Source organism: Chionomys nivalis, chromosome 19 (genome assembly GCF_950005125.1).
Source record: "Chionomys nivalis chromosome 19, mChiNiv1.1, whole genome shotgun sequence".
Lineage (NCBI taxonomy): Eukaryota > Metazoa > Chordata > Mammalia > Rodentia > Cricetidae > Chionomys > Chionomys nivalis.
Window position 1 is genome coordinate 20,609,827 of NC_080104.1, and position 17,557 is coordinate 20,627,383.

The window sequence follows — 17,557 nt, forward strand, 5'->3', positions numbered from 1 at the left end:
TTACATTGTTTCTCCCTTTTCTTCCAACCCTCTAAAGACTCCAATACGTTCCTGAAGTCTCTTTCAAATTCATGCTCCCTTTTCCATCAGTGTAAACCTGAAACAATAGGACATGGTAGCCTTTTCTGACTTGAAAGGAGAGATTTATTTTTTCATCTGGTCTAGACAACAAATCCTAAAGCTAACTTCAGCTGCCTCTGGTGTCGACGGCATGTTTGATGTCCACCCTCATCCAGCCATAATGTTAATAAAAACATTTGAAACAGCTTCCCTGATAGTTTGTTGTCAATGGAACTGAATATAGCTTCAGCCTCCTTTTAATCTAACATAATAAACAATTTCATCCTTTGTAGGCCAATCAATTAATCACTCCATGGGCAAAAGTCAGAAAATTATTTTAAAATCACAGACAAATGCTGGTGTGATATCTTATTTTTATTTATTTATTTATTTTTTGGTTTTTCAAGACAGGGTTTCTCTGTGGTTTTGGAGCCTGTCCTGGAACTAGCTCTTGTAGACCAGGCTGGTCTCGAACTCACAGAGATCCGCCTGCCTCTGTCTCCCAAGTGCTGGGATTAAAGGCGTGTGCCACCACCGTCCGGCTGGTGTGATATCTTAAGGTGCTTGTTTATGTCAGACATGATATTGATACCACAGTGTATATTTTTCCTAATTACATGGAAGTCAGTGTAGTCTAAGTAAAGAAGTTAAGTCTCTTTTAACATACAAGTTATCTTATCTATGAATATTAAAGGTATTATTTTGGTGACACAGTCAACGCAGACTTAGTTTATTTCAAGTCAGCCTATTTTAGGCAAAGTCCCATAAGCTAGGTAATGGGCTAGAAGGGAAAGACTGAGAGGTCAAGACACTATGACAAGAGGCGCAAGAATTGATACTTCAATATGTCATATAAGTTGAAATGATTTGTCAACTGGACAACAGAGTTGCCTCTTTTATTAACACATTCAAACAGCAGCAGAGAAAACAACCTTCATTCGATTCTTACTGAGATTTATTGTTTTTAATAATGCCACTTTTCAGAAGTATGGTCATGTGCTCACTTAGACAGGCTGACAAAGTGAATACTCATATGTAATGCAAAGTACCTCTCAGGTCATAAGTTAAGACATATATAGTGCAGTGACAGGTCAATCAAACGCCCGCAGCAGACAGCAAACCCCAGCCTCCCTTGCCCATCAACTGGCTCTCATTTTGCACCAAAGAACCCACAATGGAAAGCTGGCAAAACATAGAACACAGATGGCTACCGACTGACATGAAAAGTAAATTTTATTAAACATGTTTACATACATGAGTGGGAAGTTCATTTAAAAGCACAGGGGAGTGTTAAGACAAGTGGTCAAAATAGAAAGATTCTACCCAATTATAATCAGTTGGTCATTGGCCACTAAGAACGGAATCTAGTAGAAATGCACCAATTGCTTCGGTTCTTCCTGCACAGCATGGTGAGTGGTGGTCAATCTGTGCCCTGTGGAATGATGGGCAGGTAATTCTGACATGTGGAAATCATAATAAGAAATTCACTTGGTGCAGGCAGTATGTCTATGGATATTAAAACCTAGTGTGTACACAGTGTCTACATGTGTTACAGCCCCACGGGAGGAATCTACACCAAAATATTTATTAGAAGGAATTTGGTCCGTACTACATCACGTTTTCCAGAGGGTAAAAAATAAAGTCCATCTATAGACATTTGACCCCAGACCCACATACTGAGTCTGGCTAAAACCTGCAAAATGTCTGTAACAAAAATGGATGGCTTAGATTTCTTGATTAGTTCAGTATATTAATTAACGAGCAAACTGTACAAGTACATGCAACATACAAGCTGGCCTATGTGGAGCTAACATACATTATTAAATAACCTTTTGTCTCTTTGCTTTTTTCTTTCTTTTTCATTTTTTTATACAAAATATGCATGCAGCTTTGAACAGCTCCAAGTCATGCTGCTCTAACTGTGAAATCACAAAAGTTGGAACGACTCATAAAAGGAGGGAGAGCATCCTTGATGCAGCTGCAGGGCCAGGCGCCTGCAGCACAAACACAGAGGGTCACAAGGGGGGTCCAAGGCCAAGAAAACCCAAACGAAGAATATGCAAATTGGAATTTGACTGTATTCTTTTTCTTCCCCCAAGGTAAGATATTGTGCATTAAAAAAAAATCAAGCTTTGTGCTTGCATTGACCTTAAAGAAATATAAACTAAAATCCAATAAGAACATTAGTTTAGTGCAGAGTATATGACCTGGAATCTCCAGGGCAATAGTAACCAGCTCATACCATGCTCTTTCCAGGGCAGAGGGGAGAGTCTACACTGAGGCATGGCTGAGAAGCCTGGGCATAGCTGAAAGTGTCTTAGGCTCAAATCCACTTTTAGTCACCATTTTGGGAAGTTGAGAGTATGGTTCCTACATGTGAGCATTTTTTTTTCTTTTGTTATCTGGAAGTAAAAGGCATTGCAAAATGGTTTCTGAAGCATTACTATGTGGCTAGCCTTCATCCCCAGCATTAGTTGCAGATCGACTTGAAAGTCTTTCATGTCAACAATGGAAAACATGAACAAATTATCTGGAATGCAAACAGATATGCTCTTCACTGAAATGGGAATCTGTGACTACCAGTTTGGAAAGGTGAGCTCTTTTTGGGGGGGTGGGGAGAGGTTGTACATATAAGACTTGGAAGAACTGTGAACTGACTGCCAGTGATACCCTTCCCTGGCTTCATCTCACCCAGCTTTTGAAAACATCCGGGGAAAAATGCTACAGAAACTGCTTCAGCCCTTTTTTGGTGCTTCTGGAAAAAGAAAGGAAGGGCCTCTGTTATCACCACTAACCCTGTTATGACAAAGCAAAGGGGAAAAAAAATACCAAAAAAAAAAAAAAAAACCAACCAAAAAACAAAACCAAAACCAAAACTAGTAGAAACCACAAAGACAATGAAGACAGAAACAAAGACAAGGGGAGAAAAGAAACCAGCAAACAGCACACAGGTAACTAAACAACCTTAAACACCAGGGAAGTAACCCTGCTTGTGGTCTGTGCGGAAACGTGTGACGTATAACTTTTCAGAGTGAGAGTTTCCAGTTTGTTCTATTTGGTGTGTGTGTGTGTGTGTGTGTGTGTGTGAACTGGACGTTTCCTCTTTTCCTATTTGCTGGAAGCATCAGTGACTCTCACTAGCATGTCTTCTTACTGTAACCTGAATGACTGCCTTGTTCTGTCATATGAAGCCATGTTTTAAACAACAATTTGGACATAATACTGAAAAACTACTACAGGCAAAACACAAGTTGATTGTCTGTCTCCAACAATGCTCTTGATCATGAAATATCTGGTTCTGATAATTATCCTGAAATGTGAAGTTTGGTTGGAAGGAAGAGTTTACTATGATCGGATGCAGGGAGGCCCAGATGAACTCTCCAGAGATGATTGGGAAGCCCGACGGGTCAGGGGAGTGAGGGTGGGATCCACCAGTGATGACGGAGGGAACAACTTATACCATCCAATCACCATGCTGGACAGATCAAGTTCTTCCAACAATATTTGAGCCACACCCATAAAGCATTTGTGGTCCATTCTTCCGTAGTCACCCCAGACGATCACCTGTAGACAGAAACACATTGTAATTTGAACTTCCTTTTCCCACATGTGAGAGGGTCACATCTCTCATTCTGTCAAAGTGTAGAAAAGGTAAAGGTTAAGACACAAGGCTATCTATGAGAAAGCATGCAAACAAATATCTACACATATGTTTAAGTTAATACTGCCCTTATGGGACTTTCATATAATACATAATGATGAGCTCTAAACACTTTTACTATTAACTACACTGGTGTCAGACAGCCTTTCAGTACGCACATTCTTGGGGTCTGCATTCTAATTCAGGGCTGATCTATAAATGTTTGGTTTTAAACCATTTACCCCTTCTGAACCCTGCTTTCTCAATGTATACTGACAAATTACTTAATTTCTGTGTTCCTAAAATATACTTTTACCATAGAAATAATAACATTTAGGGAATAAAGATGTTGGAACCTTTAAAAGAGGTATATATGGAAGTACCTAACAACAGCTATTTGTTGGTCTCTATTCTTTTTCTTCTACAATCTTCCATTTTATGGCTTATATCTGATATTGAGTAATGATCAATTATTATTATCATTTTTGCCATGGTATCTTTCTATGTATCTATCTACCTACTTGTCATCTATCTATAAGTTTATCGTCCATCCATCATCTATCTATCTATCTATCTATCTATCTATCTATCTATCTATCTATCTATCCATCCATCCATCTCTATCTCTATATCTACCTATCATCTATCTATAACCTATCATCACCCTTCCATCTATCATCAGCCTATCTACCCATCTATCATCAGCCTATCTGCCATCAATATTACCTACTGTCCAACTCTGTATCATCTATCTTCAGGATGGCTATGTATCAAGAAGAGAAAAAAACGTGACAAAGAGGTTAAAGTTTGGAGAGGGTAGAGACAAGGAGGGAAAGAGAAGACATTAATTTTGTTTCTTTCCACTACATATATCAGATATTGCTAATACTATAGATACTGCATTATAAATTGACCAGTTTATATATGTCTACCTAATGACATTAGTAAATTAGGCTTTACTGAATTGATTCTCCTCAGTGCTATCCATATCTTTAGTTCGACCAATAGATATCACCATAACCAGCCAAGAAATGTTTTACTGACCTGAAGAACTTTACCCTGTGGACTTTCATCAAAAACAAGGGACTGCTGATACAAAGGGTCAAGAGTTTTCCGTGCAATTCTTGTCTTCTTTTTGGCAATACAGGCTCCATTTTCCAAAAGATAGACTTTCACATAGGGTGCTAAACAAAGGTGAGTAGACATGTAAGAATGTATTGCTCGAACTAACTCTGTTTTTATGAGTTGATGCCTCATTGGAGACTTGGAGACTTTTATTATATATGGAGACTTTTATTATATAGACATTTTCATAGGTCTAAAAACTCTACTCCTTAGAATCTGTACATATATCACCACTACTGTGTCTTCCCTCATTTCAAAGAAATGTCCATTCAGTGGTCTTGACTCATTTACTTAAGTCAGGGCTGGCATTACAGTGCAGGTAAGCATCTTAAATCTTAATGTTTTTGTTTTCTTTTGTGGTTTTAGGTATGCAGAAAAACTATGTAGCACAAAGAATGGCTATAATTACATTTTTTTTTTTGGAAAATAACAGCATTTTCCTAGAACTTTTCAACAAAGTAATTGTGAAAACAAAACCCAGATCCTTTTTTATAAAATCAAATATCACAGAAAATTGCTTTTTAAGGAAAATGATTGCTTAAAGCAAAATCAAGCTTCAAATGCATTATTTTCTCACCCTTTAGCTAAGATCAATTATAAAGCAAAATGCAACAAAATTTTCAAGATTTTCCATATTTAAGCTTTGCCCAGGGAGTAGAGAGATGGCTCAATAGTTAACAGCCCATACTCCTCCTGCAGAGGATCCAGGATCAGTTCCTAGAACTCAAAGGGCAGCTCACAAAACCTGTAACTCCTGTTCCAGGAGGTCCAGTGCTCTCTTCTGGCTCCTCTGAGCACTGCATGGGTGCACAGAGGTGCATGCAAATCAACATGCACATTAAAATAAATACACCTGAGAAGAGCCCAGTCCACATTAGTGCTACTTTTCCTTACCAGGGGTAGACTTGGAGCCAGGCTTTTGTGTAAGACTCCGGGCTCTGATAACTTCAACCTCCAATTGGCCCTTTTTATCCTCCATTCCGATTTGGATATCACCTGAAAGTGAAGACACAAGAAAATCGCAGCTTCTGTTCAAATCATGAGACAAGGAAAAAGGTGGAGGAACATTGGAGAATGCTGAAGTGTGATTTCTGGGATGGTTAATATGAACACGACCATATTATCCCAGCCAATGATGTACTGGTATCAAACTTCTACCAGCACTGTACGGCATTTAAATGTTGGGGACTAATATGAGGCATATTTTGTAAAGCTATCAAATTAAGTACGCTTTTCTTTATTCCAAAATTATTGTAAGTTTTATAAAACTGTGAATTAATATGGAATTTCGTCAAATGTGCTTCTATATGTTAATATGGGTATTTTCTTCTTGATTAATGAGGTTAATTACATTCTTTTTCAGGTATTAAATCAACCATGCATTTGTGATAAGAAGTTGGTTGTATTATCATTACTTTTAATATTAACATATTTGTGTTGTTTGAATTTGTAGAGACTTTTTGGAAGTATGAGTTAGGAAGGGAAACTACTTTGGGATGTATTGCATGAGAGAAGAATCTATTATCAATTAAAATCAAACTTCTGGTTTGGGAATTGTTTTTAATCACTGAATTTTAAAATATGGCTTCTATCATATGCTCTCTTCCCTCATTCTGGAAAAATGATTATATAAACTTTAGAATTATTTTTTCCCTCTTCATATCTTCCTGGTTATACTTTTCATTCTCCTGTTTCTCCAATTAATTCTGGATACCCTCTTATGGCTTAGCCTGCAGTTAATCAATTTTCTCCCTAGCTTTTCTAACCTAATGCAATCTTTCAATTCTTAACTTATTTACATTTCTTAGTTCTAGAAAACTCAGTTTTTTAAAAAAATAATTTCATTATCCTAAGATTTCTCAAATTTATTCTTTACTCTTTGAGCCATATAATCTTTGAAGGATTGATTTTTACTTTGTATATGTGTGAACGACCTGCATGGGGTTATAGTTATGGATGCCTTGTGACCTGTGAGCCCATAAGAATGTGCTGGATCCCGTAGAACTGCAGTTACAGCCACAGAATATGGGTTCTGAGAACTAGGGTCCTCTGGGAGGGCAGTGAGTGCTCTAACCCCTGACATCCCTCTCTTAATTTTTTTTCAGTCTACCTCTTTAACTTTCATATATGGACTCAGTTTGAGTTGACATCTATTTTCTACTGCTTTTGTATTTAAAAGCAATGTTTCCCTTTATATTTTTGTCTGGTTATCTGTGCTTGATACGTGGTGATTGTATTTACAATATTGTTTTCAGAAAAATATGTTATCATGGTTATCTTTTTTTAAGAAATTATTTGCTTTTTCCCATAAACTGTTTGCAATCTCTGATCAGTTTAGTGAATGGTTTAAGTAATTCTAATTCCCCATTTCTAAATATTCTCCGATTTTACATCCAACTTGTCTCTATTTTTAAAGTAGAGACAAACCATTTCATCTGAACCAGAAAAAAGGTGGTCACCAGAGCATACTTCTTTCAATCATTTGTTGTTGATTTTGTTCCTTACTGTTTAAGCTTGTGTCTTGTGAATCCTAACACACAACTGCACGGCGTTCCTTCAATGTCATTTATGCCTTATGTTTGAGGATAGTAAACTTTCATTTGTAATACTACTACACAATTCTAAATGACCTTGTCAACTATAAAACTGCAGAAGGATAATCCTTACCCATGGCAGGGGTGGCGAGGGTTTGGCGGCCAACAAGCTGAGCTGGCCCCAGTCCATCAAGGAAATCACTGAACTGACTGTCGGGTCCTACTCGAACTCCAGGGAATATTAAGCTACAGAAAACGAAAGAGAATAAGCATAATTTAGATTTTTCTTCTTGGCACTTTCTTTGTAAACAGTTCTGATCAGCAGATATACCCCGGCTGTTTACTCATGATACCTATGAGTCAAGCAGATGAGGCTCAGTAGCTATTGAGGGGAACTTTCAAATTCCACCTTAAGGCCTGAGGCTCCATTAAAAGGACCACTCTCTAACAATTTTTAGTATGTTAACTGTTCTAGATATTTATAATTTAATATCATTAGCTTCACATGTTTATTCTTGAGCAGTAGATGACGTGAATGCAAAATCTTTAAACAGCTGCTAGTATATTTAATAAATATTCTTGGACAGTACAATTTCTTATTTACAATGAAAATATTTAATGTCTTCAATTTTGAAGATCTGTACTTATCATTACGTGTGTGTGTGTGTGTGTGTGTGTGAATGCAGGCATGCACATGCCATTGCCGTTGCTGTATACAGAGGTCAGAGGACAACCTTCAGAAAATAGCTCTTTCTTTACACCTTCAAACTCGGGTCATAAGGCACATGTATTCCCTATGAAGCTACCTTACAAACTGTAATTTATATAATTTGAGTTTTTTTTAAAGGGGGTTAAATGCTGGTGACTGTAATTATGAAAAACTTGTAAGTGGTTCATCTCTTGCAATCTCACGAACCGTTAGTGACTAAAGCATATAGCTCTTAAGCATGTGAAAATGCAGATTTTGTTAAGTAACCAACCACACAACTTAGTAAACGTTCTCACAAATAAAAAAAATGTTCTTATACACTTTCAGAAATACCCAATTTTAGAGTTAAAAAGCTTTGATTGGAAAAATGAGGTAGATAGAGTTCTTTTTCTTTTATGCTGAGATAGAAATGAATTATTGTCATTTTAAAAACAGGAAAATGTAAGCTCTTATAGGTAAAAACCTGTCAGGTTCACAGCATCATAAAGCTCAGCAAAGCTTGGAGAGAAATTGGGGAATCAGAAATCAGTTTCTCGCATCTAAATATTCATTCTGCTTCTGGTGGCAGAGCTAGGCCGTATGTTTCCTATTTGAAAAAACGTCGTTAAATGTGGCAGTTCCATACTATCTGTTCAGTGAAGGACAGCACTTTCTTCCTTTGATAGGTTTGACTAGGGATGTGTCCGCCGGTGTTTATAGAATATCAGGCTAGAAACAGAAGGTGAAACTTCCGGTTATGCGAATAAGTGACACAGCAGGAAATCCTAAACAATCCATATCCCTAGCTGCCACGCAGCAAGACGCCACTCACTTCCCCTCGGAGCTGTAACTGTTGATGCTGCCGTCCGTGGACTCTCGGCTTGGCTGTCTCACCATCTTCCGCATTTCGGCTGCCATTCCCGTTTCCGTACTCCGCTGGATGGTACTTTTTAACTTCTTGTGGCCCGACTCTGATCGGAAAGAATGGAAACAAGCACCAAGTTTTACTTAGCCAGCTTTTCCCTGAATAGCAACTGACTCTGTGAAAGCGATAATTACTTTTCATTAGCATTAAAAGTTTAATAAGAACAGCTGTGACCTAAGAGAATAAATCTCTTTCCGAAGAGTTCTTTCATTGAGAGGTTAGCAGTAGGTACAACAGCCCACAGCTCCAGGCGTGTCCCGCGAGCATCTCTGACCCTGTGAACAGAAGTGAACTACTGCAGTACTGCTATGGCAACTTCATTGAAAAGAATAGATCTGGCACTCGATTGTTACATGGAAAATAACACTGAGCAATTTCATAGGTTACTCTTAGTCTGAAACAGTACAACTGTGTCGAAGTAGATCTAAAGAAAGGCCATATCCTACATGAGGAGAATTCCCAAAATGAAAAACCCAATAGCGTTGGTGCATCCGTGTATCAAGAACCTTCATATAAATAAATAGTAATTATTTGGTCTCTTTGATGATTTTTACAATACCTTAATTTAGGCTATCTAACTAGGATGGTATATGGGTTACCTGATCAGATAGAACAGGTGTAACCTCTCTTCATTCTAAAGAATCATGACTCTCTCCGGCTTTCTGATTCAGCCCTGTGACCTGCCTGGCATTTAGGGGGAGTTGTTATCATTTTGAACTGTATATTAGCTCATTTCCATTTCATTTTTTCTAAAGTAGCATCTTGTTGTGTAGCTCACGTTGGTTTTTGTCCTCCCAGGGTGGCCAGCATGCTTCAGCCACGTGTTGATATTTTACACATGTGCCACCACACCAGGCTCATTTCAGTTGTTCACAAACTAAATTCAGAGCAATGTCTCTGATCCCTGTGCAATGCATTACCCAGTATTTTACTCATAGTTTGACAATGAACATCTAAAATGCTTACTAATTACTAAGCTTTTTTTCTATAGACAAGTCCATATACATTTCTGCTTTACCTTTTTGTGTTGTATAATTTAAGACTCATTAGAAACTTATAAATACTTTTATATATAAGATATGCATACATATGAAAATATTCAAGTACACTCTTAAATACATCATATAAATGGTAACATTTTACCCTCATTTTGGCCTCCATGTCCCTTTTGCATTTTGTGTCATCAAATATATAATAAACTTATATAAGACATATATATTCTTATAGATGCTCTTGGTGGATTTATTACATTTTTATTGCTCACTTTCTTCTTACAATTTCTGCTAAAGAGAATGTATGTATATTACACAGTGTTCAAGTATTACAGACATTACAAACATTGAAGATGGTCTTTATCTCCTTGTCCGACTTCAGGATTCTTCTTTCCTCATGCCGTATCCGTCATAAAACTTCCGTCTACTCGCTGTTATTTTGCAGTTAAATCAATATCTGGGAGTGCAGATGATACGTGAATGTTGCTCACTGCCATCCTCTCATCAAGAAGGACACTTTTAAACTCAACAATTGGCTATTACACATTCTAGCATGCCATTTTCTCATTATAGCCAATATAGCACATTAAAATGATAGCATTGTTGTGCTAGATAGCAATGCAGATTTCAAACTAAACTATGTCTTCACTTATAGGCATTCCAATTATGATAGAGACGTTTTTACAGAATAAACCCCAAGAAATTGAAATGCTAGTGATCTCCATTGTAATTTCTGAATTGCCCTTCAAGAAAGAATGTGGCATTTACAGTGCTACCAACACTCACAGCCATGTCCCAATTTTCCCACCTGAGACTCAGGAGTTCTTTTCTTATTTCCCCTTTTGGGTCTCTTGTTTATTGCCACCTGACTTATTTTTATACAACATGTCTACTAACTGAGAACAGGAACTTCATTCATGGCCACTGTAACTACTGTTGGCATTCATTCATTTATATACCATGCCTACTTCGTAGGTGTAGTTACTTAAGAAATTAGGGTGTTGTTAGAACATCTCTAATCTATGCCTATGAATTGGTTAGATCCCACTTCAGAGACAGGAGAAAGTCATGGGCACACAAGTTGAATGAATATTCTAATCCAAAAATCAGAACCACCTCAAAATTTCCAAGCTTTATGGGTGCTGATATGATGTTACAAGCAAAACATTCCTATATGATAGGGCATAATCAAAATAGAGGTGAACTAAAAGGGCTTCAGGGGTAGGTAAAGTCAGTTTTCTTTAAGAATTAGCCCCTGGTATGTCAATCAAACTCCAGAAGATAGCCCACACCATGAGCATATGAACAGCACAAAGAAGAATCAGTGGGCTATAAAAAATAGGGAAAATATGAATTTGGAGAGGGATGGAAGTGAGGTTTGTGGAGGAGTATGGGGCAAATATACTATATGCATATATGGATTTCTTAAAATTGTTTAAAGTATTATATTAAAGTTTCCAGAGTATGGGTAGAATGCACACAAAACATGAATAAATTTCATGTTTAGACTTAGTCCCACCTTTAAGATCTAATTATGTATTTGTAAATACCACAAAATGTATTTAAAATGACAAAACCTGACACACTTCTGTACCCAGGCACCTTAGATGAATAATATTTGGTCTATATTATCAAAGTGTCAAGAGAAGTGGAGTTGTGATGACTGTTTACTAAGGGCTTTTGAGGTAATATGGCCAGGGTTGAGTACCAATTCATACTGAAATAGAGCCCTAACAGAGACCGTAAATGGTGAGGTTCTATTGGGAGCTGGAGGAAAAACTTATAAGGATTAATATTGGGAGTCTCGGGTTACTATAATTTTTTATTCCTTCATCCTTCAATCAGTAATTGCTTACAAAAACTTTCCTATGGTCACACTCAATCTGAGGTGTGAGACACATATTAAAACTATAAATGTTCTGCTACCATCAAGATTACATTGTACTTTGCATACACAAGAGAAGAAAACAACCAAGATATATTATTGGAGGCAATAGCTGTTATGAATTAAGCACTGGACAGAGTAAGGATACAGATAACGGTGGGGTGGAGCAGCAGTGACTTCATCTGCAAAGCCACGAAGGAGAAGGGAAGTTCCATACTGTACGGTGGGTCATGGAAACAGCGACGGGGAGGCTGAGCACGCTGGTGAGCAGTCTGCAGAGATGGTTTGTACAGCAGCTCTCAGGTCCCTGGGGTTCTCTTTTGATGATGATGTTGACTCTGGCCCAGAGATCTGCTGCCACAGATCTCAGGACTCCATGGGTATCTGATTATCCAGGTAACCGAGTTGCTGACAGCCCAAACCTGACTTTTTTTTTCTACTAAACACACGTTAAACTATTTAAACATAGGCTTAAATATTTAACACCTATTACACATTTGTTTGGCAGATGTAGAGAAAAAATTTTAGAAATGAATAACTTTTATTGCTTGTACTTTCACTTATAAATTTTTATGCATGTGTGTGTCTGAGTGTAGGGGTCATGTATGTGCAGTGCCCACACAGGTCAGAGGAAAGAGTTAGAATTCGTGGAACTGGATTTACAGGCAGTTGTGACGATACAAGAGTTGGGAGTGCAACTCAGGTCTCCTAGAAGATTAGAGTGAATTCCTACTGATGAGCCACACTCCAGCTCTAATTTGTTTCCAATTTCAAACTGACATAGCCATTTTTCTAAAATCAGGATATAACTCTAGAAATTTTTAGGGCTGTTTTAAACTCAATAATTTTCATGTTGTACATACTATGAACTTTGGAAAAAGAAAATATTACATTTGAGAGGTAAGTTATTAAATTTTTATCTTCATCCAATCCTGTAAACTCGAATAATGCTTTTATAATTTTCAAGTCTTGTTTAATTCTTAGGCGGGAAGCCAGCCAAAGAACTGACACCCACTGGTTGACTTATTTATATTAACAAATATCAACAACAAGATGCCATTGAACTGAGCCTGAGAAGGGCCTGACTAGAAGCTAAATAAGCAGTTTCAGCTTTGATTCTGCCTTGTTCAAATTCATAAGGGCTATCAGGGATTAATGTTAATTTAGAATGTAGGAGCTGGAGGGATTATTGTCTTATGTATAAAGAAGTTGTAAATAGACAGAAAGGTAATCCAGGCAAGCACACTGTGCAATATTTATTCTGGGCCCGGTCTCTTTTCGATGCTGGCATATAGCCATGAATCAAGAGAGAGAACCTGGTCCTAACAGGGCGCACGTTCTAGAAGTCACAGCAACTTGTTCAAATCACTTGAGTTAGCAGTAAATGTACGGCTTGAAACCCAGGTTTCGGAATTTCAGGATTGTGAACATTCTGTCATACCACAGTTTAGGAAAGCATGAAGTCTGGCCTTACCTGCTTTGTAAACAATAAATGGTTTTGCTATAGATAGTTTTGTGTATCCTTTCATATATGTATTTCCATATTCCTCTGTGAACCTGCTAAAATCCCAATCTGCATAGACATAAATGCATTCAATCATTTGCACTGATAACATCCATACATTATATTTTGTCACTATTAACATCTAATGAGGAATTATTCACCTTTAAAGATATGCAGTCACCTTATCCAATTATGGCATGATTTTATTTGAAAATCCTGCTTTAAGTATTTTACAATTGTAAAGGTTAGAAAACAGTGCATTTTCGTATCAATCATTAACTTATGAAGAATTAGTGAAATATGTAATACTTCAGGTAATGCCATGCTGTTGTAAAGCAAACAGTCTCTCAAAGGACTTTACAAAATATGTCATATTTGCATGTGAACTCCCTTAGCATATTTGAATACGTATGTTTTACAAACACTTATTGCCTTACTAATTCATCACGTATTCTTTAAACATAGACAAGCTATACTATGCCAAGCTCTGGTGTGACAATACAACAGTAACAGGACAGGGTAGAGCATACCAATGCTTATGGATGAGTGAGAGCCATAAGAAAAGGGTTGGGGTCAGAGAAATACAGACAGAAAGAAGGACAAGACACAACACAGAGAGGAAGTGCAAATCTAAGTTTCTAAGTGTAATCACCCAGAAGGAACTATAGGGAAGGTATATGGAAGGGTTTGGAGGGAGGAAACAGAAGGAAGAAATATTGTAATTAAATTACAATTTCAAAAAACAAAGCAAAGTTAAAAAAAAGTCACTCAGGCATGATAGTACATGTTTTAATCCTGACACTCTGGAGGTGGAGGAAGAAGAATCACAAGTTTATCCTTGGCTATCTAATAAGTTCAAGGCCAGGCCTGGACTATGTGAGATACCTTCTAAAACAAGTGTGTATGTGTGAGAGTTTCCACGCATGATTTATATGTACCACCTGTGTGCCCAGTGTCTGTGGAGGCCAGAATATCCCTTGGATATCCCGAGGAATCGTATCCCATGGAAATGGAGGTACATACAGCTATGAGTTGCCATGTGGGCTCTGGGAATCAGACCCAAGTCCTTGGGAAGAACAGACAATATTCTTCACCACTGGGCTATATCTGCAGACCCTCACAGGCTCTTTTCTGCCTCACTTTTCTCATATATAACAGAAGGGAAGAAAATAAGCCAGATCTCTAGAAAGACATGCAGCATATATTTTATTTCATAGGTGAACTTGATTTTAAAACTTTTAAAATAAAAAGCAAGTATATTCATGCCATAAACAAATCTATAAGATATAAAAGTAAAAGGACACTATGGGGGGGGGGTGAGGAGTTCAGGAGGAGAAGGGATGACACAAGGTACTGTGTGATGAATTCACAAACATGAATAGAGTAATGTATAGTTATGCAAACCATTAATTTATGCTAACTAAATGTTAATTTTTTTATAAAGGGACTAACATTAGTCTATACAATTGTATGTTTGTGTGTGCATGCAAGTGTGTGAGCCTGCACATGGAGGCCAGATTTTATTAGGTATCTTCGTCTATTGTTCTCTGTCTTAGATTTTGAGAGTTGTTCGTTGAATCTGGTTCTCTCCCTTTTGACTAGACTGGTTGGCAAGCAAGGCTCCCAGATCCTATATTCATTCCATTCCCTAGAGGATGTCATCAGGCATGCACCACCATTACTCCCTTTTACACTGGTGATAGGGATCAAATCAAGGCCTGGGGATTGTGATGCAAGCTTACTTATCAATCGAGCCACTGCCTGGGAATTTATATAGTAATTTTAAGTACTAAATGTAAAATTCATATAAAGTAATTCAGGAAAAAAGTCAGGAGAAAGTAGAAAAAGAGAGTGAAGATAAGAGAGGAGGAAAATAGAAGACAAAGGGGGAGAGGAAGTACAGAAAGAGGAGAAGTAGAAGACGAAATAAAGGAGACTAGAGAAGGAGGGGAAGGGGAGAGGATAGGGACAGAGAAATGGATAGATGGGAGAAGACAAGGTGAACTGGAGCCCTAGGAACAGAATATTCCCCAGCTGTGATGGAGGATGCTTGCCTTGCCCTGCAGGTCAAGTAAAGACTTTCATTAGCTGGACTGCCCTAAAGTGTCACAATATTCTTTAGTTTTTAAACAAATAACAAAAATATTCTTTTTGAGTTGTGCCAAGGTTTATTTAAAGCTACATTCTATTTTCAGGCAAATAAGCATTACTTGTAAAAATTTCATAGTTCTGAGGCTTATTTTGGAAAATTGACTTTCTCGGTATTCCCATTTGCCTACTTATTCTCCAAATTATTTCGACAAACTGAGAAGTCTACTATTGCTTTTTTAACTATTCATTTTCCAAAGAAATCTATAACAAAATCAGTGTAGTAGTAGAGTCAAATGAAATTATTTGATATAGTCTTGCAAGATAGAGGGAATAAGCCCCCTAGGCAATACTTCCCTCCAAGGAATAGTTCAATTATTTTGTGATTTTGTACTTAACTTTTTTCTTCTACTTTCATAACCCTGAGAGGTAAATGTTCTCCTTTGCTCTCTGTCTGGTACTTTAATTCTGTGCAGATGCAACTTGAGAATGGCACTCCCCTCTGCAAAACACCAATGGCTGCATGCTTCAGCTTGCTTGCACCTGATCTCTCTTCTCTCCTAAACACATGCCTTGTCGGTTACATCTTGGAACACATGCCTGTCTGTTACATCTTCAGTCTATCACACTTGTCTTTCTAGCGAAGTGCCATCATTGTCCTTCCCCTTGCCTAGCTGGCAAATTGTAAGCAACCAAGCTCAAGATAGCCTTTAAGGAATGGTAATCAACCTGGATATTAAACTAGAAGGCCCTGCCCAACAATATTTAAGAGTGTAACACACACACACACACACACCTGTACCACACACTGGTTTGGCCATAGCCAAGTCTGATTGAAGAGTCAAATGCTGAACACCCTTGTGTAAACTGACTGATTTCACAGCCTCTGCTTTTCCAAGTCCAATGTCATGGTGTGAATTGTGACCCCCGCAAAATGTAAAACTTGAGGACTTACCCACAAGTACTTTCCAATGTGCTGTATTTGAAAAATCAAAACATGTACTTTAGGATAGACATAATTCAATATAGCACAATTACAAGGTTAGATCAGAGGTGGGAGGATGGAGGAAGAACAGGGAAAGGAGGGGAAGTGAGAGAAGAGGAGAGGAGGGGAGGGAAGGGAAGGGAAGGGAAGGGAAGAAAAGAGGAGAGAAGAGGAGAAGAGAGGAGAGGGAAGGAGAATAGAGGAGAGGGGAGGGGAGATATTTTGGCACTCTTGCAGATGGGTCACACCAGAAGGAAGCAGGAGAGGACCACTAATTTTAGGCCTCCAGAAAACAACAACAACGCTGCCATCATTTGCTCTTACTGAGACTCTGGGGCTTAAGTCACTCACTCTGTATCCCTTTGTAACAACAAACGACCTCAAGAATGGATTATTATTTTCACATTCTAAAGCGTTCAGTTTATTTACAAAGTTGATGATTTAAAGTCAACTTAAACCATGCAGTCTGAGGATGAGATTGAGCATTCAGTGCCAGGATAGATTTGTTTTTCAGCTTGGTGTGATTAAAATGGCTGGCAAGTGTTGTTAATGCGAGCATGCCCAAATTGTGCATTAACTCTTGAGGTTGAAAAAAAAGAGAACTTGCTGTAAAGATTATATAAAACTGTCCCATTTAGTACAGATTATATAAAACTATCCCATTTAGTTCAGTGCCTTCGTTATTCTCCTTCGGGCTAAGCAGACTCCTCTTGGGCTGCTCGATTTCTTGGGAATAGAAGTGCATGTTATCTCCCTTCTACCCACTATCACGGCGATAAAGTAAAACAATATTCCAGACTGAAATACAGAAATATGTGAGTCTTTTATTGTCTGCTTCATATTTTAAGAGCATTTATTCCCAATGAATTACTATGCAGGGAAATTTTATTTCTATCTAATTTCAACACAGTCTAACATTCTAAGTAGTAGAAGAATGGGAAAGGGGGAACTTAGGAATCAGCTCCTTCCTTACTCACTATGTCTCTAGGTCACCAGCTTAGACTCTCTAGGTCTCCCTTTTCTAACCCACAGAAGGGGAAGCGGTTAGCTCATTCGACTATTCCGAATAGTGATGAGTGTCTAAGTTTTTATTTCAATGTCCATGACCAAAATTAAGTTGAAGAAGAGCTT

The 17,557-nt window shown here is 37.8% G+C and overlaps 1 protein-coding gene across 32 annotated transcripts in view; it reads right to left on the reverse strand.

The window, feature by feature from the left end:
* Positions 1-1,268: 1,268 nt before the first annotated feature.
* Rims1 (regulating synaptic membrane exocytosis 1) overlaps positions 1,269-17,557 on the reverse strand; it is a 454,154-nt gene continuing 437,865 nt past the window's right edge. For all 32 annotated transcript variants that reach the window (XM_057794819.1, XM_057794794.1, XM_057794818.1 and 29 more), the window contains 5 exons: positions 8,880-9,018; positions 7,493-7,605; positions 5,720-5,821; positions 4,745-4,884; positions 1,269-3,624 (listed from right to left, as the gene is read on the reverse strand). In XM_057794819.1, coding sequence (XP_057650802.1) covers positions 3,406-3,624; positions 4,745-4,884; positions 5,720-5,821; positions 7,493-7,605; positions 8,880-9,018 — 713 coding nt within the window. In that variant the 3' untranslated portion in view covers positions 1,269-3,405. The remainder of the gene's footprint in view (positions 3,625-4,744; positions 4,885-5,719; positions 5,822-7,492; positions 7,606-8,879; positions 9,019-17,557) is intronic.